At 38.8% G+C, this 21,541-nt stretch overlaps 1 protein-coding gene across 1 annotated transcript; it reads left to right on the forward strand.

Moving 5' to 3' along the window:
• The first annotated feature begins 1,138 nt into the window (after positions 1-1,138).
• Positions 1,139-21,034, forward strand: LOC119746329 (espin-like). Its single transcript, XM_038223213.1, has 10 exons — positions 1,139-1,661; positions 2,183-2,332; positions 9,311-9,497; positions 10,170-10,352; positions 10,997-11,128; positions 12,043-13,252; positions 15,325-15,434; positions 18,350-18,553; positions 19,848-19,930; positions 20,631-21,034. Exons 1-10 carry the CDS (start codon positions 1,327-1,329, stop codon positions 20,671-20,673), a joined length of 2,637 nt encoding a protein of 878 aa, XP_038079141.1. The 5' UTR covers positions 1,139-1,326; the 3' UTR covers positions 20,674-21,034.
• The last annotated feature ends 507 nt before the right edge of the window (positions 21,035-21,541 follow it).

The raw sequence follows: 21,541 nt of genomic DNA on the forward strand, positions 1-21,541 counted from the left end.
CTAGCGAGCCTGGGCCGGGTCCAAACATTTGATTTTAAGAGTCCTACTTTTCTTGCTTGAGGGGCTTTTCATACTTGCTTTGGTCGAAGTTTAAATTAAAAAAAAAACGCGCAAAGACAAATACTATTATTTCTTTCCAAGGTAAAATTGTTGTAATCAAACCAATAAACAATTCAAGTAATAAAATCAATTATTAATAAAATACTAAAAATTAAAGACTAATTGGAGAAAGTTCGTTTCATTTGGTAAAATATAGTTTTTCTGCCTGGTTATTCAAAAAAGATATAAAAGAATACGGATAAGAAAATCAAGTCAAGAAGAGGAGGCAAAACCTAAAAAGCAAAAGCTTGTTCAAGACATGCCATACATAACAAAACATAATAAAATACAAAAGCGAAACTAAACATTTAGAAACATAAGTTATACAGTAATCGACAGAAGAATGAGTTCAGCAGGATAAGATAATGTACAAATTAGAAGGTATAACATTTACAGAAGATATAACTTTAGTTTACGTTTAAAAGTAGTGTAGGAACTTGATCCCTTTGAGAGCCAGCGGTAAAGTATTCCATATTTTAGGTCCAGAGAATGAAATATTGTTTTGGAAGGCAGAACCTCATAAAATAATTGATCCTGCCATTTGGGTTTCCTTCTTTTTGACTCACCCCATAGTTTATCTAAGTTCGTATACGAAAAGTATTTTCCAAACAATATTACAATAAAAACATTTATAATTGGCAACATTGCTTGGTCTCCAAGCCGAAATTACTATTTTGTAATTTGTGCCTTGCAAAGTCGGAAATCGTTTGTATTTTTTCACTGTCAATTTTAATAATTCGGTAGAGAATACTTTTTTAAAAATAATAATTATTATTTCGAGTCATGCTTCCACTTTTCCGCCCTGGCGATGTGAAGTTTGAGCTTCAGACAGTATTATTGGGGAGCCGCCCAGAATATCAACACCGAATACAATCACGCTCTGCAGCGCCCATTTGGGCTATACACCTGCTGTAATTATTTGCATTAAAAGTAGCCCAGACTGATATTTCTATGGTGGATACACATTAATAACATAATTGCGGCGCACAAACAGGCGCCTTTTCACTTCACAGTTCGGCGTAAACATGCGCCGTCGTCTGCATTACTTGCGTTCGTGCGCTCCAACAAAGATCATTGAAAAAGATTTTATATACGTGCTCCTTGCAGCTGGTCTTTTGGGTTTTCGGTGTTTTTTTGTTAGTTATTTCTTTTCCAACGAAAATATTTTGGTTTTATGATACACTACATTGAGAAACAAATAGCAGAAATGTGAGTGAGGGAAAGACAATGAGCGTGGACCAAACGTTGCTGGCCGTGCGCACAGGGCAACTGTCGGCCGTCAAGCGCGCCATGGCCCGGGGCGAGCTAGACCGCAGCCTGCGGGACCCGTACGGCGCGACGTGCCTGCACCTCGCCGCTCGCTCGGGCAACTTGGACCTGGTGAGGTTCCTAGTGGAGGAGGCAGGGCATTCGACGATAGCTACGGCCCAGAACGGTGCTCTCCCCAGCCACGACTCGGCCGCGGCCGGACATCAGAGCTGCCTGGATTACTTGTTGCGGTGGGGTTGCCCAGACCAAGCCAGGGATCACAGTGGAGCCACGGTGTTACATCTCAGCGCAAGGTAATTTATCCATCCCCCAACCCCTCCCGGCCTTAGTTACCTCCATGACCTCCTTACCCCGGTATCAGAAGTATATCCAGTTATAAAATGAAGTTGATTTTATTTTTAATGATTGTTAAAAAAAAATTGTGACAAATAATGTGCGCACTTTCAATTTCAAAATTTAATTCTCAATAGTTCTGCTCTCCTTCCCCTATTTAATGAAGCGAATCATTATATTGACAAGCTCATTCCTTGAGATTGTGTGAAATCTTAATTTTTTCCAGTTTCAGTTATTGAGTTTGATGTGACCAGGTTGTGGGCTTTTTCATAAAGTTTGCCATCTTCTTAAAAAAACCAGGAGAATCACATTTGATTAGGCTGTCACTCGACAGGGGGGGGGGGGGGGGGGGGGGGACTAGATGACCTCTGATAGACTTGAACAGCTTAACACTTGACTTTAGAAAAGATGACTTGTTCCTGAATTGTTAATTAACTTTTAATTGACTTGTGACTGTGTAAGAACTCTACCTCACTACCAGGTTTGGCCACCTCAATGTCCTTCGCTATCTGGTGGAGGTCCGAGGCCTCAGCATCAGGGATAAAGACAAGAAAGGGGTCAGCGTCTTGCATTATGCCTCAGCCAAGGGGGATCTATCCTGCTTGATGTACATCCTCACTACTGTGCCTGAGTAAGTCGTTCTTTTTACTGCTCATAACCTATAGCTTTAATCTGAAGACTTTATTTCCCAAACTTGACATACGCCATTTTATTACCTTTTATTAGTATCCTGCTCCCTCCTGGCTGTCCGAAGTCTCGTTGTTAGTGTTATAGTTAAAAACAGTTTAAGAATTTGATAAGGCGAAAAAAATGAAGTTTAAAAACAGCTGTTACATTGTTTATTTAATCTAAGCCTTTTTGCTAGGATGTAGCCTCAATCCTGCAAAATCCTCCAATTGGCCTCATGGAAAAATAGCATATAGCCTCCATCCTGCAAATTCCTCCATTATTCCTTGAATATGGTCCATGGAGAGGTGACCACTGCCTGAATCATGCAAAATCCTGTGGCAGTGACTGTCAATATGTTGAGGCTTGGCCAGTGACATCCTGGAGCAGTATACGGAGGATTTCAAGCATAATCCAGGCCTATATTTAAGCATGGCTGAGCAGAAGCAACACAAGGTCCGGCCCAACACCTTGACAAAGTTCATCCTACAAAAACAGTAACGCACTTGTGCCATGTAACCTCAATCCTCCAAATTCCTCCACTTTGGCAAAGAGGATTTTGAAGGATTCAGGGCGGTTAGGGTTAAAGTTTCATAACAGTGGAATGTTTCACTTTGTTTTTCAAATGGATCAGAAATGGTTTAGAAATAAACTCTTCATTTGAAATTTTGAAAATTGCAGTTTTTTCAAGCCTGGACATTGTCTACCAGTTTGTAGAGTGTTGCAGTCCAGTTTACAACTTCTGGTTGAGAACTTGGGATGCAATATAGAGCATGCCATTTTGTTTTTAACCTTTCACTGAAAATGAGAGGACAAATTAAACAAGCAACTACTAAAGACAGAAATTCTCCAGAAAAAAAATCCACAACCATTGGCCTGAGTGGTTGGCCTAGAAAATGTGCTTCATTTTCAACAGAACATTTGACCTGATTTGATAACCGATAAAATGGCTACGCACTTATTATGAAAAGTGAAGAAAAAAATGTCTGAGTGAACCTTAATTCAACTTTTGTCCATCCAAGATTTGTCAATATTTTCAATAACTCTCTGCATTAAAAATACAAACTTTTGAATTTTAATTGAAATGTTTTACAATTTTGAAAATTTAATACTTGTACAGATCACTGGCAAGGAAACTAGAATTTATAGGTTTAAAGGGCCATGTAATGTAATTTTTTTAATGCAATCCCTGCAAATGTATCTTTGTGTCCAATTTACCCTTATTTTTAATTTTCGTTTTGCCATTTTCAAGGGTATTTTTGTGCCTTTTTTTGTTTTTATGCTAATGAACATTTCTATATTCATGAACAAAACTGTGATGTCATTTCAATGTTACAGCAATTTCAGCACACACAAAAATTGCTAGAATTTTGGACATTTTGCTTTCATAAATTTGTTTTTCTTTGGTGATTGGTCGTTGTGTAAGTACATGGCACTAAGCTAATTTTGAGCAAACTTTTTTCACAAATGTTTTCAAAGAGCAAATTGTGGGTTCACAATTCGACGGAAAACCTCTAAACTGAACAATGTCTTCCTGAAATGAGACCAAAGCATCAGCACCCTCAGTTGTTAGGAAAAGCATGGATTTATACAAAAAATATGTTTAAAAAAGTGCACTTTTCAATAAAATTTACCAAAACGGGATTTCAAAATAGTTTTCATACATTTAAGAGGAATAGAAAGTTGCACAAAATGTGTTTCTAAGAAAAATTCATTTCATGGATGATGGACCCTTTAATAAAAGATCACACACTTGAAATATTTATACACTTGAAATAATATTATTAGATAGTTCAAGTGTATGTTGGCCATTTCCCACGGTATTTTAGCTCCTAAATATACTACTTCAATTATGTGCATTTTGATCCCTCTTGACACTATTTGTTTATCAGCGCGTAGATCGTACCTTGACCTGCTCTGCACATGGTAATGCCAAAATATCTCTGTCATCTACTCTATCTCACAAAACTCCTATTTACTCACAGCTTTGCATTATGCCGTGCCCCATTTGCTCATTTGTGAATTGGCAAAGTGTTAATACTCAACACTTAAACAGCTCAATATATATGATAAACATTTCAAATAGAACACCAACAAATAATGTCAAAATATTTTGTTTATTCCAGCATCAACAATGGAAGGATCCAAAACTTGGCAGAAAGTCATGATAAGTGCTTTACTATAAAATGGCTGATCTGTTTTTCCTCTTTTAATATGCCAATAAAAGAATATACCAAATTTAGGCCAAAAATAAATAGTTCTGCTTCTGATTACATGACATTTGAAAATAGAGTAGGAAGGTATAGGGACTTTATATTTTTTTGGGAAATTTTTTGGCAATGATCATATGGAGATGTCTGCATGTAGTCAAGGGTAAAAGGTAGTAATTTATTATTTATGGGTATTTCCCCCTAATTTGTCCCCCAAATAATTAGGGTAGGGGCTGTCAAAATAAGGTAGGAAGGGTAAACCCAAAGCAGAATTATTATTTTTGTTGTCCTTACATGTACACATAGACAAAGAGAATTTATATTTTTTATTTTTTATCTTATCAAAAGATCTTTTGCTTTGTAAAATTATGTGAAAAGTCTTTTTGGCGCCTTATTAGTAGTAATATTGTCAGATTATTTTTATGAAACATTTTTCATTGCATTAATTAAGATACCACATACAATTAAATACATTATCAAGTTTTTTCTTGAAATGTCAGTTCTGTCAGGGTCTTTGCCCAGGGCTCACCTTGAGAGAACCCATCTTCCATTAATGGAAATAAAAAGCGACAGCCAGAATAATTGACAACAGTAGTCATTTTACGGCAGCCAATTATGGCAGAGGAAAGGCCTGCAGTGGAAACACACATAAATTGACAAGTGTATTGATACTAGCATTAGCCAAAACCCTACATGTTTTTTTATCAGATGATGGGCCACATGAACAAGCTTAGATGCTGCATTGTGGGTCACAAAATTGTATAAGTTGAGAATCTGTATTGATGCAACATTTTGTTCATTTGCATTACTGTATCTGAATCGTTTCCGGCATTGATAACCCATTGTTTGTTAACATATGACATTTTATAAATATTATTTATTTATTATTTATTATTATTATTTTTTTTTTGGGGGGGGGCGGGTTTGTTAGTATTAAGCTTAATATAACTGACTTGTCTTAAGATTGTTATGTGGGGTGTTGGTATGTAGCTCTTACTAACTTGTCGGACGATTTTTATGTTGTATGGTTTTTCCAATTTTGGACAAATTTCCCCCAAATTTTCAAATTTTCTAAAATTTAGAAAAGATATCCAAAAACAAACAGATTCTTTATTTCCTCAAGAGTGTTCTATATTTTTATTTATTCATTCATTTTTTGGCCCACTCTAATAACTTCCTGATATCTACCACATCCCTGAAGATATAAATGATGTAAAATTAATAAATAAACCATAAAAAAAACTGAATAAATGTATATGTATGCAGACTGCCTCTAGAATGACTAATTGCGCCATCTGGTGATAAATTTAATATTTACAAAAAATCATAAAAATCATGGCACAATGAGGAGATTACATAGTGTCTAACGTGGTATATTGTTCAGTTATTTTAATTATGCATACTGCCCGTGTTGAATACCAGTCATCAACAAGGGAGATTCACTCTTTTGATCATTACTCACAGATGATGTGACTTGTTTCGGATGATTGTGGAAATCATTTTCAGAGGTAGTTTCAAAATGTTACATTCATGGTTTATCAAAATCAGGTAAACAAAGTTTATGCCTTAGCAGCATTGTGAATTTTCCAAGAATCAATTAAGAACAAAACCCAAAAAATAAACAAATGCCATATTTTTGGGCAGGTTCTATATTTTGGAGCTCTGGTAAGATCTGTTCTGAAACTCAATACCAGAAAAAAGAAATTAGGAACAATTATTTGATGTAACAGGAGCTAGTAATTCAATCAACTACATTACGTACATATTAACCCCACAAATTAAAGTTTGGTATCTTAATTAATCTTGAAAACCATTAATGTATCATTACTGTTGCATTTGTGTTTCACTGAACAGTGATGGGCGTGAAAACTTCATAAAAAAAAATTAATACGAAATCAATAAAAACAAAGACTTCAAACGATATTTCAGTCAGTGTATTAACAACAGGAAGCCAAGGGCCTTCCTGAGACCATTCAGTCACAGGTGCAAAGCACCTGCTTATAGGAGACAAAAATGCTCTGTATCAACCATTGCGTTGTATAGGTAGATATTAGAGTTAATTATATAACAGGTGGTATTTTGCTGAGAGAAAAAAAATCAGGGATGCTGTAGAAATATCACACACTGTAACTAATATGGCAGATTTGGCACTAAGATGTGAGAAATAAGAAATGAGAATATCAGAAAAAAATAATCAGAGAAAAAAAAATTTATATCAGAAATATTTTCATTAAAAATCACAGTTCCCAACTATATAGGGGTTTTTAAAGAAAGAATTGCTGGTATTACTTTTTCAATGACAATAAGAAAAAATAAACAATGAAGTATCAGAAACATGTACCGAAGAAAACTATCATTGCTGCATTAGGCCCAAAAAAAATATTCGGTCTCTGGTCAGACCGAAGTTCCGGAATTGACGCGGGGACGCAGCTTTTTTTTTTTTTTTTTTTTTTCAAGCTTGGATTGTACAGACAAGGTGGGGTACTATTTTGCTTTTTTGGTGTCCTCATGTACATTGGTGTCCTCCATAATTTGCCTTGGTGCTCTCGATCATTTGCCTTGGTGCAATTTCCCATTCCTTGGTGCTCTTCGATAAAAAAAAATTGAGGAGGTGCGGCAATAGAGGGCGCTGTTGGAGCTACAGCGGAACATTTTGGGAAAAAAAAAGATTGACGCGCATGATTAAAATCGACGTACGCGCTGACCAGAGACTGACTTATTTTTTATTTTTTTGGCCTTAATAATATTTGAGTGTTACATAAATTATAATGTGGAGTTGAATACTTTGAGTTTTTCCTGAATGTTAATTGAAAATTTTAATTTTGTTTTTATTTTTACGTTTTTTTTAATTTCGAAATTGGATGCAACATTTTCCATATGAATTCATCCTTGGATTTTTTACTCCTCATGTTAAGAAAATTAAAAAGTAAAATGTAGCTGCCATGTAGTATTTTTAAATAAATATCTAAGTTTGAAAATATAAGGACTCAATTTATGAAAAACATTTCAGAAAGCAGTCACAATTGATTAATAAATTAATTGGTCATTTTCAAGTTGCAAATCATAAGGAAACACACACAAATGACTGACAACGCATACATGCACGTCAAAACAACAAATATATACACAGTCAAATTAAGTCGTACGTCCCACCCTTCACTTCAGATATCGCATGTAAACACAAGGAGATGTTTACGGTCTTCCCCGTTGTCAATTCTGCTCACGCTAAAAGCTTCCAACTCAAAAGCTCTACACGCTCCCCTGCACAAGCCCTTTGCTTCAATCAAATTGCATGCACTTTGATATTCCACAATAGGCCTACAGAAATAAAAGAAATTGCATTACAATTGATTACACCATTGAATGATGTGTTCCCCAGCGGTGCTGATTGCATTTTACAAGCAATTTCATGAGGTGCCAGAGTGAATAATTTTGACTGAAGAACGTTTCTCAGAATTTAATTTCTTTAATTTTTTCCCCGCTTTTCTTCTGCCATTCGTTTCTGTATTCTTTTCTTTTGATTGACTGTATAGGTTGCAACCTCTCTGAGTTTTGTAAACATTTTGCAGGGAAATGGATAATTGTCGGCAAGGATATTCCAGTCTACATCAAAATTTGAATATATTGTTTCGTATCTTTCAAAATTTCCCGAATGCAACATTATGTAAAAACAAATTGTGGTAAAAAAATGACTAATGTACCTTGCAGGTAATAATTTGTGCATTTTTTTTTGGTCTGGGTTTGAAGTTTGAAGTTACATGTGCAACTTCAATCAGCATGTTTTAAATTATCGTTTGATCATGGAGCAGGGAAAAGACTCCATTGGTTGAAATAAAAAATTATTATTATTTTTTTTTTTAAAGGATCAGAATTTGTACCTGTGACTGCCTACATGTAGTTCATAAATTGAAACATGCAGCTTTGCGCCACGCAGTGTCCCGCCTACATGTAGGTTGTTTACATTTCTTGTCAATGAAAAGTCTAAGACTTCCAAAAGTACAAATGTGCACCGGCACTATGAAGCATGAAGAAGCCTAAAGAAAGAGAGAAGATGATGAAGACATGTTCATTTTTAGAAAATCCCTGGAATGATATTCCTGGGAAACCCATGGAATCAGGGGCACGTTTTGGCGTTGAGACCGTAAACATGTTTCTGGTTCGCGGCCGTTTTGGCGCTTCGGTTACACTGAAATGACGTCATTGTTTCGACCAAAGTTGAACCGAAGTTTCCGGTCGGTTCACTTATGTTTCAAGATGGCGGAAAGGTAAACAAGCTTAGCAGACGACGTTACTTTTTACCATAAATGGGATTTAAAAAGTGGGTTTTTACCTTCAATTGGTACGAAAGTTGATACAGAATATCAGGCCTACTCTTTTTAGAACTTTAGGGAAACGCTATCAAAAAAAACCTCCCACTTTTGCTTTGAATGTTATTGTTAATCATGTCCGGTCGCCGCGTGATTTTTTGGGGGGGTTGTGTGCAGTCACGTAGGCAGTAACATGACGATGAACAATTTTCCGGTCAGTCGTTTTCGCGGTGCACAGGAAACATGTGTCAGGTCACGGCTGTGACGTCAGAAACATATTCCAGTTCAAGGGCCGCCAAAACGTGCTCCAGGTAGGGATTGCAACCAAATCCATATTGGCCTGGATCAGATTCGAACCCGGGCCACAGAAGTGCTATACTGTAGCAACCTGTCGCTTATGCTGTACTGATTTTTTTTCTGCCACAGCATGGTGAACGAACGGACGGAGAGCGGTGCCACGCCAGCTTACTTCGCTGTCCAGAACGGTCACCTGTCCTGCCTGCAGCACCTTGTGACTGCAGCGGGCGCCAACGTGCACCTGCGGGCGAACGACGGCATGCAGCCGATCCACGCCGCAGCACAGACGGGACAACTGCACTGCCTCATATGGCTGGTAAAATATAATTATAATTGGTGTCAAGTGTTTATATGCTAATATTTGAGGATGAAATGCACTTGTCAAATTTTAAGACTTAATTGATTGAAGTATTTCAACTTCCTGCAGAGCATACCAATACACCCACTGGATCCAATAACATCTCTGTTACTTTTAGTGCAATGCCAGCAGGTGAACTGTTACACTGAACCCAGAAAAATGTCTATGTGAATGTTTTGAGGACCTCATAAAAAAGGTTACCTGGAAAAGTCTGAAAATATCTGAAGTGAGGCAATTGACCTACCGCCGTTTGCGAGTTCCCCACGCCCCTTAGACAACCCTTAGGAATTGTGTACGTTCAGTTTTGTTTGTCTCGGATTGTTCGCGTTCCACGTCCATTTGTAAATCATGTAATTGGGCAATATTTCGCAAGCTGCGTTGACGCGATTCTACTGGGATAGGTCAATTGTAGCAAAGTGTCTTGTGCAAGGACACAAACGCAAGCTTGACATTCTGGGACAGTCATTTCAAAGTAAATTCCAAATTCAATATGATAGTTTCCAAATCATGAAGCTTTTAATATCACAATGCAAATCTCTTTTCCTAGTTTGGTGGTGAAAAGCACTGAGTAACTCAATTGTCAATAATTGCGTTTTTTAATTGAAAAACAATTGTATATATCCTGCACAGGTACAAGACCAAGGCGTCTTGCCCATGGAGCGAGACAATGACGGCGCAACGCCTTTACATTTTGCCGCCAGCCGGGGTCACGCGGGGGTCGTGCGCTGGCTCCTGGATAACGGAGCTGTGTGTGAGAGGGACCACTTAGGCGGGACACCGCTGCATGACGCTGCTGAACATGGCCAATTAGAGGTAAGGCCCAATTAGAGGTAAGGCCCAATTAGAGGTAAGGCCCAACTCGAGGTAAGGCCCGAATAAGTGGCAAGGCTCCATCAGGGGTCCTGCACTAGCCCAGCTAGTGCAGGTTTGGTTCTTGGCTGTTGTTTTGGAGGGAGGGGGGGCCCCAGAATGTTTGCAATTAACATTTTTTGCAGACCAAATTTCCGGACGATTTTGGACCTTTTAGGAGATTTCTTGACAAAAATGGGATTTCTGACAATTGTCATGGCAAAAAAAGGATATTGCATAAAAATGATAAATTTGGGGGAAAAGTTTTAAATCATTGCATAATGTTTGACATTATGTAAACTCCCAAAACATTGTTCTTGGGGGGGGGAGGGGATTGAAAGAGACTCTGAAGTAGGGCTAAAAAAAGTCTATTTAGAAATCCTCAAAAATATTTTTGAATATACCGGTAAAATCAGCTACATGAAAAGAAAGGAAGTCATTTGATGCAGCTTTGTCTGAAGAAGCTAATGTGAACTTTCTGTCTCATACACTCTCATATAGCAAAAAAACACCTTTATTTTAATTCATATAAATATGATTTTCATCAATGTGTTCAAAAAAATCTGAATTTCCAGTCCAATTTAATCTTTGGGATTTCGTTGTATCAGTGTGCTAAGATCCTGGTGGAGCACGGCTGCGATGTCAACTCCGAGGACAAAGATTTCCTAGTGGCGTCGGACCTCGCCAAGAAATGCGGCCACTTCCATGTCGCCAAGTTCCTCCGAAGCATTGAGAAAAGGGTAGGCAGTATGATTGCACAAACTCCTGGTACATCTGATCACACCAAACATTTGAACTTTATTGGCCTCCGGGTACAGAAATGGCTTTCAGATAGAAGCAAGTTTGATCACGAAAAACAGATAAAGGTTATTTTATAAATGTAGTGTCCAAAGTGTGACATTTTGGGGTGCTGTGGTCCAATGGTTACGGTGTTCGACTCGTGTGCCGTACGTGGTACATGGGCTTGTGCTCTTGAGCAAGGCACTTTACCATTATTGCTTCGCCCTTCGGATGGGACGTAAAGCCATAGGTGCCGTGTGTTGTGTAATGCACGTTAAAGAACCCAGTAACACTTATCGCTAAGAGAAGGGGTTTGCCCCGGTGTTTCTGGCAGTGGCTGCAATATGCGCCGCAGCACCTTGTAAACCCTTACAAGGTGCTACATAATGGGTCTCATATTTCTCATAAACTTCATTTGCCCATCTTTATTAATAGACATATCTCCAGCGCCTTGAGTACCTAATAGTTGGTAGATACGTGCGCTATATAAGACTCCGATATTATTATTATTATTATTATTATCATTTTCCTGTCCCTGTTACCTTAATTGGTACTTTGTAATTTGCCATTCAGGTATCATTAGAGAGTGACTTCAAATGATCTGTATATTGTTGGTTAGGTAGTTTGCTATTCATAATCACTCTTGGAGGATGACTGCATTAAGGAGTGCATCTCAATTATAGAATCATAGATGTCAGATGTAACAGGGACAGGAAAAAAAAGTGGAATCCAAATTTAAAGAATGACCCATACCCAAGTGCAGTGACTTCCACTGTATGCAGGATGGTCACTAGAGTTATAAATAACAAGTCAATAACAAGAAATCTTTTCATGTGTGATGTGATTTTGATGTTACTTCTTTTTTTTTATTCAGACTGGTAAAGCAAAGGGCAAAGGTCAAAGTGGCCACACCCCTTCTGACCACGAGGCAGGCGTCTACGTCAAGCACAGTGTGTCGTCACCAACCAACACCTCCTCATCTCTATCCTCCTCTGCGCTATCCGACCACGACAGCTTATCCTCCGTGGGAACCATTGAGAGGGAGTTTGTCGATCCCCCCGGTCGTTATCAGGTCATCGATTCCCCTGAACCCACCCCGGATCCCCAGTACGTGCAGATCTATGAGAAACTGACAGATGTGGGTCCAACAACGTTTCAGGTGAACGGCTTCCGGGCTACGCACAAAACTGCGGCTTCTCCTGAAGGCAGGGGAAGCAGGAATGGGTCCGAAGGGCTGAGCATTCCGAAGAAAGTGACGGAAGTTTGCAGTCAGGGAACTCAAACGGAATGCCCGGAACCGCGGGTGGAAAATGGCGCGGAAGATGGCCTGGAAAATGGGAAAAGCCAATGGGAGTCAGATCACAAAGGGGCGGCGACAACACCGCCCGTGGTTTCACCAAAGAAAAGTATCCGCCGGCAGAGTGCCACGGAACAGTCGGTGATAAGCTCCTCACGCAGGGAGGCGTGGATAGAAACAAACCATGCTGCTGTCGCTGGGCGACCACCTCGTGCACTCAAACCCTCCCCGGATAAGAAGGCGCTGCGATTCAGCACCACCGTGATGGTAGAGGAGATTGCGCAACAGGAGGAGGAGGAAAACCCAGTCAGCCCGACAAAACGGAATGTACAGTTGATCCCGTTGAACATGTCCTCTGAGGCAAGACTGCAATCCCCACCCCCTCGCAAGTCGTCTGACCTAGACGACGTCCCCTCCCCACCCTCCATCACCAACTCTCCGCCTTCGTATCTGCCAACAGTCAGGCCCAGCAGGCCCACCGCAATTGTGATCCCACCTCCACCGATGATGGCTTCCCCACCCACGAGTCTTCAAAACAGAGAGGACAATCTTGACAAATTGCGGGAGGTTTCCTCTCGTCTGTCTTTTATCACATCTGCTGTCCTCACCCCGCTGTCCCCTCCCCCACCTCCCCCACCCCAGCTCGCCAACGGTCTGCCCCAGCACAGTCCGACCACCAGTCTGTCACTCCAGTTGGCACCGAGTGTGCCCGGTCCCCCGTCGCCAAGTGATCTAGCAAGTGTGGTACTGAAACCCAGCCCACAAAACTCCAGGCCATCCTCATCAAGTAAGATTTGTACTTTTGTTTTTTTTCATTCTTGAGTCATTTTTGTGTGTAAGGAGCAGTTTTTTTTCTATGAATTGCATTTGTTAAAGGGCAAGCCAGACATTTTTTTTATCATTTCAGAATCTTCTTAATGATGTACATGTAAAAGTCAGAATTTGCAAAGGATTGCCCACATGTGCACATACATGTATTCAGATTTTATCATGCGATTTCTACCTTAGCGATGTGATTTACATTAGCACTGTCTTGAAGGGCAAGACCCTAAGATCAAATCTACATCTCCTCAGATAAAAGTCCACTACAAGTCAAAATATACAGTGCACCAGAAGGCAAAGCGATACAAGTATTATCTTATGCCTTCACGGAATATTTATTAATTTAAAATGTAAAACTATAATGCATTTCATACTTGCATCTCACTATTCAACATTTATGACCTGAACAACACCTGTATGAAGACATACATCTCATCACCACGATGTAAATGAACATATTCATGTATACATTCACAAGGACGAATACTGTACCATACATGACTACAGACAGTGTGGTGATCTTCTTTGTCAAATATTAATGTGTTTATAGCCTTGCCAAGAGCATTAATTTCCGTCTGTAACTATTTTTTCCCCAAGAATGACCTGCTCATTTTACATTTTCTTATCAGCTATAAACTCAACATGTCTCAAAATAATCGAATATAGTAGCTGCCATAATATATGTAATTATTATTTAGGAAAAAATATTGCAACCTGACGCCACTTCAGTGGTTGTGTACAAAGTCTATGGAGAGTCAAAAAAAATTTTAAAGTATTTCCTAACAAAATTGGAAATGTTTCTCAGTCCCAGATTCATGTCTTATCAACATTTTTGCAAGGACTGACCTTTATTGAGATGATATATGAAGAAAAAGTGGCATCAGGTTGCAACATTTATATCAGGCTTATAATGGTGAAAATATATCAGCGTATTGTATGCTTTCGTAAAAGGTATTCGCATGACTAAAATATATTATGTTGGTAAAAGTACCCGGATGAGGACGCATTTGAACAAATTTTGCTAGTTTCTGCATAATCAACGGAGTATGCATGTAGAAATTCACAGTTGTCTACCAGTCAACAGAGCATAGCGTGCGGTGGGGTACCGCGTACCCTCACACGTGGACGCAGCGAGCTAGCAGGGTATTTGCGCACTGCAGTCAACAACCAAACTGGCAGCTTAGAGTGGCGCGAAATTTGCTTCGGAAAACAAAGAATGTTCGACCAAATTTGAGAAATAAAGACAGTCTCTCACGAACTTTATTTCTTGCAGATCAAATCAGCCTGATATAAAAAATAACATTGGAGGGCTTTTTTTGGGGGTATAAGAATTTATTGCACTCGCTAAAACAATAATCAACTCATACAATGTTGTTATAGCTTGTGCAGTGTATTCTTGTTACCCCCCTCAAAACCATCCAATATTATATAAATATTATACGTGTACAAGTGTAGTGCTGTTTAATTCATAACAGTATTTTTCGTATTTGTAATTAATTTAGGCCTTTGGAGATTGTGAACAAAATTTGCATTGATTCATTTTGGGGGAAATTTCTAGAAGAAAAAGAAAGCGTTTTTGGCAAAAAATTGGCGAAAATTTGCTGAATTTTAAATCAAAATTAAAGATAATGTTGGAGAATTGCGTACAAAATCTCTGGAAAAGCTAAGAAAGAAAGAAACAAACAATTAAAAGGACTAGATTAAGATCCTATCCTATCCACACAAAAAAATGTGAGATCTCTTGACAGAAAAGACAACACAAAATAATTTTAACTTAGCGTACTGAACGGTTTGTCATTCTGCGATTTTTCCCGTCTTGTCATTCAAAAAAATCCCAAGGCCCCTTGCAGTTTAATTTGCTCCTGGGCATCACCATAGCAACAACCAGTCTAACAATCAGGATTCACTTTGTTGATTTTCATTCGGAGGAAGGCTAACTCTGATGGGATTCTAAATACGCTTCAAATAGACAAGTTCGCTGACTAAACCGTTTGTGACATTTTCGCCATTTCTCATTTCTTTCTTTTTTCGATCTAGACTCCTCTAAGGGTGGCAAGCTGAATGGCTTCGGCACAGATTTGCTGGCAGAGATACAAGCAGGGGCTCAGCTCAGGCAGGCACGGCAAAACCAATCAAGGTTCCTCCGGGTAATACAAATTCAATTTTCAATCTTGTTTTTTTTCTTCAGTTTCTTTTGTTTTTCCTTGATGTGCGGCAGACGATGTCTGATTGAATGAGCACATTACATGTTCAGGGTATACTCGGTGATGATTAACAGATTGAGCCTTGTGAAACTGAAAATTGTATGCAGATGTTATGTCAGTTGCCATTACTTTTATTCTTTTTAAAATTTGTAATGATTTTACTAGGTGTTGAGAATTGTTTTTTATATGGACACACACGTACATAACTAGATTGGGCGGGGGAGGGGAAGTTTGTCTTCCTGACCCCCTTTTCCCCTTTTTTTTTTTTTGGGGGGGGGGGGTTTGGGGTGGGGGAGGTTGGTTTTTTGAGGGGGAATTTTTGTGGGGGGGGGGGAAGCATTTGAAAATAGAACTTTTCCACATACTTTATTACAATCCTGCAAACACAAAAAATACATTTTGTTATTCTGAAACTAATTTACTCCTTAGTGATAAAAGCATGAAAGGATGCACCCCCTGGCTTTATGTAATTCTGGATTTGCCCCTCTACATCCTGATTTTCCAAAAAACAAATTACATTTTTTTATGCCCAGTCATGGCAACGTGTTGGCATGGCACCATTTTTCCACGACAAGCACGTCACACTGAATCTGTTCATTCCCAAATGATGTCACGATCACTGCCCCTCTACATCTACACGTACAGTAGTTGAACACAACACCTATTTCGCTGAGCCACACCTCTCTTGACATTTCGGCCTAAAAATCATGACTATAATAGAAATTCACCTTACTGGAGGTGGAAACAGATCGAGTTTGTCTCACAATGATAGGTGAAAAAAATATAAACTCAACACAGTATGAGAGTGAATTAAGTTGTATAGTTCTAAACATAAGGTTATTTTAGATTGGGTTTTGCCCTTCGCCGATGTACGTCTCCTCAGTGTTGCCTGAAGGCTTGCAAGAAAAGATTTACAAGTTTACTCGGGTGGGACTCGAACCCACCACCACCTGCTTACTGATGCAGCTAGACTTTACCACTCGACCATTGAGCTTGCCGGGGTCAGCTGGCCAGTTTGAGTTGGGCAAAACCAGATATATATAAAAAAAATTACATCTTCCCGACTCATAGCCAATCTCATAAGAACATACAGTTTTAAAATCAAACAAGCAGAAGAAAAAAAAAATCTAAAGAATTTAAACAATGTTTAGCAGCAATGTTTGATCACTGCTAATAAACACTCTGGGTTTGAAATCAATCAGGTCCAACAGATATGACGGGTACTGAAGAACTGCACAATAAACTTGGTTTTGGGGGATTATTAGAAGGTTACATTTTGCACACTTCTCTTGTCTGCACAGTCTAAAACCTCTGGCTTTAACATCAATCAAGTCTAGCAGTCTAGAGGTTGCATGCAGTGATTGGAGGCCCCAGAGTCCTATGAATCAGTGAATGGCTCTTCCTCCCCGCATTGCCTCCTAAGGGAATGTGTTGTCAACGGGAGGACAGATGGATGAATTAGATGATGAGCTTGGAAGGCTGCTGCTGGCTAGACGGGACGGGCTTTAATTCCCTGTTACGGCACTAATGGAAAGGATGTTAACTCATTTGATAGTAGAGATAATAAGCGATCAAGTAATGATCATAATTATTCACTGTGTCCTCGGATGGGCCTTATTCACGAGTTGGCCATTTTTGTCGAGCTCCCTGAATTACTTTACTTGTTAACTGTTGAATGGGATGGCGCCAGACTATTTATGCAGGCACAATGCCGCCTTATTTCACTGTCATTTTTTTCTTTTTTAAATATGGCTTGAAACATTAGGGAATGTTTAATTACAAATTTAACATTATTTATTGAGGCAGACTGGAATTGATTATGAATTAAGTTGCTTTCATTTCTCTTCCCAAGTCAGTCAAAAAATTAAGATTTTACCTAACTTTCAATTCAATATGGCCGACTTGTGAATAAGGCCCATTGTATGAAGTCTGGTTGTTTGTAACAAAATATCTGAAATCATCACAATGGTTGGTAGTGCTCCAGATTTCACTAGTGAATGGGCACTGGGCACTACTGCACGACTTAAAAAACATAAAGTTATGCAGTGACACATTTTTTATGATGTTTTTGGTTTAAAGCGAGTGATCAATTATGGCTTAATATCATCATTTCTGAATCGCTCTGGTAAAAGTTGACTTACATTGCAAATTTATCAAGAAAGTGGCCTTTAATGTAATTGACTGTGGTAACTGAGCAACTATTGTACTTAGCATTCAACCAAACTCATAAAAGTTACTTTATTTATCACACTTCGCTGTGTGTTTAATCTTTTACACTTGAGGCATTCTGGTAAAATGAGACAGAACTGAGCAGAGGTCAAAATGAGGATTTGCAGGCATTTAGCTAGAACATGTAGAAAGAGAATAAAAAGAGAAAGAGAACAAGTTCTGGCTGTTTAAAGTTCACATTTATCAACATGTCAAAAAGAGAAATACAGAGAAAAAGGCCTTTTGAGTCTATGAGTTTTGTAGATGTGAAAACGAAAGATGCCACTTGAAATACAGAGAAAAAGGCCTTTTGAGTCTTGAGTTTTGTAGTCGTGTAAACGAAAGATGCCACTTGTTTCTCCTTCAAAAAACAACCACTTTTATTCCATGATTTTAAACTATTTCTTTAAAATATGTGTAGTAGACATATCAAAGATTACATTCCTGAAAAAAAAAATAATCACCCCCATTCCTTTTTTTATTTTCCTCCACTACAGCCTGTGCCCATTTCTGTCTCATTTTGCCAGAAAGCCTTACATATAAGAGTAACACATATCTTATAACAGGTTATCCTACTCTATTCAAAATTTTAAAAAAAACTTCCTATAGGGGCACTGGCACAGTTTAAGATTACCATATTCTACTTTTAGATTAACAAGGACCCCCCACCAAGAAGCCCCAGCCCCGTGAATGACAAGGGTCCCAGGGTGTTCTACGCCGCGGATTTCCTGGACAGCATCCCGTTGGTGGATGAGAGTGGGGCGGAGCTACCAGACTGGAGGAGGCGTTTCCTGGCCAAGAAGGAGGCCGACAGGGCCAACCAGCGGGCGGCAATGGAGTACAGACAGCAAAAGGTGAGAAAGTTAAAAACTTTTGCCCTTTTCACGCAATGCCAAATAATCACAACAAGGCTTGAGATTTTCTCTTGTTTGAAGGCTGGTATATCACACATAGTGCCAGTGGACTCAAATCGTCAATGCAAATATGTTGTTTTGTGGTTAGTATTTATTTTTGCAAATTTTACAGCAAATGTTTCGTGTCATCAAATTCTCATCATATTGAGGTTAAACCAGCCTTCAGGAAATGTGATCTTAAAAAGTGTTCACAAATTATCACGTCAAATTTCATGGAATTTAACCCTAGCAAATTTTACTGCACATATTTTGCGGCATCACGTTTACATTCACATAAATGAGGCATCAGAACCAGCGTTCATAAACTATGATCAAGTATTCATGTACATGTACATGTATGTACATTTATGTAAATTTGCGCTGCATATTTCAATGAATTCAGCTCATTTTTAGAACAAATGCTTTGTGGCATAATTTGTTTCCCCTCTGCTGTTAAGTATATCCCTCTTAGAAGCTAAATAGCTCCAAAGGAAAGGCAAGGATGTGCGGTGCAAAGGTTGTGATGCGGGAACAACATTTTACGAAAAGATTACAGTGCTGAATAGGTAGTGACGAAGGGCAAGTCAAAATAAATGACACACTGAATTAAGGTAGTGACAGATGATAAAGCCGGCTCTGGAAGTCCTCCAGTGATGGGGTAGATACAATTCGGGCGATTCACAATGCAGTGCGCCACCAAGAGTTTGCCAGGGAGAGTTCAATTTTTCCCAGTGCATTGTGGGAGATGGTCGACAAATTCGCAGCGCGGGACATTTGAAAGTGTTTGTTTTTCCGTTCAGTAGTTTCGTAAGCGCATGATTCGAGGATCTGTTTGTCCTTTTCTTTTCTTGTTATCAATGTGGTGGTTTTTTGTAAGGTCAGAATGTTTATGCCCCAATCTACAACAAATTAGCTCAAGTTGTCTACTGACACTCATTCAAATGGGCCACGTTTTGTCGACCGTAAACTTTAAAAATGGACTCTCCATGGCAAACTCTTGGTGGCGCACTGCATTGTGAATCGCCCGAATTGAGTCTGGTAGTGTGTTCCACAGGCATACTGCGCTTGGAAAAGAAGGTGTTCTGAAATGATTGTAGGCCTACTGTGTTCTTTTCTGAACTGTTGTGAGTGCCCTCTGGTGGGGCCATAGCTAGGAAAAGATACGGCAGGCCGATAAGGTGGGAAAATTGTCCCAAAAAATTCCTTGAGATCCTATAACATTCTGAGTTTATACATTTTTCTGGTTTTTCTTCAGCAACAAAGAGCCGAGGAGAGGAAGTATCGAGACATGCCTCCCTGGAAGGTGGAACTGCTTAAAAAGAAAGAAGCAAAGTACATGTAAGTAAGCAATATATAATTAAAAAGAAAGAAGCAAAGTACATGTAAGTAAGCAATATATACTTAAAACGAAAGAAGCAAAGTACATGTAAGTAAGCAATATATAATTAAAAAGAAAGAAGCAAAGTACATGTAAGTAAGCAATATATAAAAAGAAAGAAGCAAAGTACATGTAAGTAAGCAATATATACTTAAAAAGAAAGAAGCAAAGTACATGTACATGTAAGTAAGCAATATACAGTATGTCCCCCAAAAGTGTCCGTCTGACTATTTTTGAATTACGACAAAACCATAAAGTCAATTTTAATTCTTTTTTTATTGTGCAGATACTCCTTTTATTTTGGCGTAAACCCCCTATGTGAATGAAGCCTGAAACTTTAGGTAATAAAGATGTCATTCATGACAAAAAATGAAAATCACATTTCGACAAAATTTTAACCCTCTCAACATTGAGCGGGCCATTACACGGTAACACACAGCGCAACTTAATTCCCTGTTTTTGTGGAGCGGGCCACAATTGAATACTTTATGTGCTCTGGGTTCCGAGTTTGATTTAGTTGATATGGTCTTTGGAATATTTTCATCAGCCGATGATGAGCAGGGGTCATAATGATTTACTGCCCTGTAAGTTTTATCATTTTATAATTATTATCATAATTATTTTCTGAAGGTATGTCTTTTAATTGCTATTTTTTCAAAGGGGTGTTAGCGACACGTCTTGGCAAAACGGCACAACATCATGAGATGAGAGGCCTTCAAGTCTGACAGCAGATACACCAAATGGGTGGAAATATTGAACCGCTAGAAATTGCAAGCCCTTGGGTTTGGGTAAAGTTGTAAGCACTTAAGATTGATGGAAATTTCCCGGGCAGTACTTAACCATAGGAAGCTGTACGTGTAAGTACCTCAGATCGATGGAAATCCCACAGGAAGCATCAAACCATAGAAAATTGGAAGCACTTACGATTGATGGAAATTTCACAGGCTAGGCGGTATTTAAGCACAGGAAGTTGTATGTGTAATTAGTACCTTTAGATCGATGAAAATTCCACAGGAAGCATAAAAACCATAGAAAATTGGAAGCACTTAGGATTGATGGAAATTCCACAGACGAGTGGGCAGTACTTAACCATAGGAAGCTGTACGTGTAAGTACCTCAGATCGATGGAAATCCCACAGGAAGCATCAAACCATAGAAAATTGGAAGCACTTAGGATTGATAGAAATCCCACAGGCTAGGCGGTATTTAAGCACAGGAAGTTGTATGTGTAATTATAGTACCTTTAGATTGATGGAAATTCCACAGGAAGCATAAAACCATAAAAAAATGGAAGCACTTAGGATTGATGGAAATTCCACAGGCTAGTGGGCAGTATCTAACCACAGGAAGTTGTACTTGTAAGAAGTACCTTTAGATCGATGGGAATTCCACAGGAAACATAAAAACCATAGAAAAATGGAAGCACTAAGGATTGATGGAAATTTTCCAGGCAGTAGGGCCTACATTGTGTACTTGTACGTATTTAACCATGGGAAGTTCTACATGTACCTAGATTAATGGAAATTCCACACTGAATCCACAGGAAACATAAAATCGGAAGCACTTAGGAC

Source organism: Patiria miniata, unplaced genomic scaffold, assembly GCF_015706575.1.
Source record: "Patiria miniata isolate m_02_andy unplaced genomic scaffold, ASM1570657v1 HiC_scaffold_7, whole genome shotgun sequence".
Taxonomy (NCBI): domain Eukaryota; kingdom Metazoa; phylum Echinodermata; class Asteroidea; order Valvatida; family Asterinidae; genus Patiria; species Patiria miniata.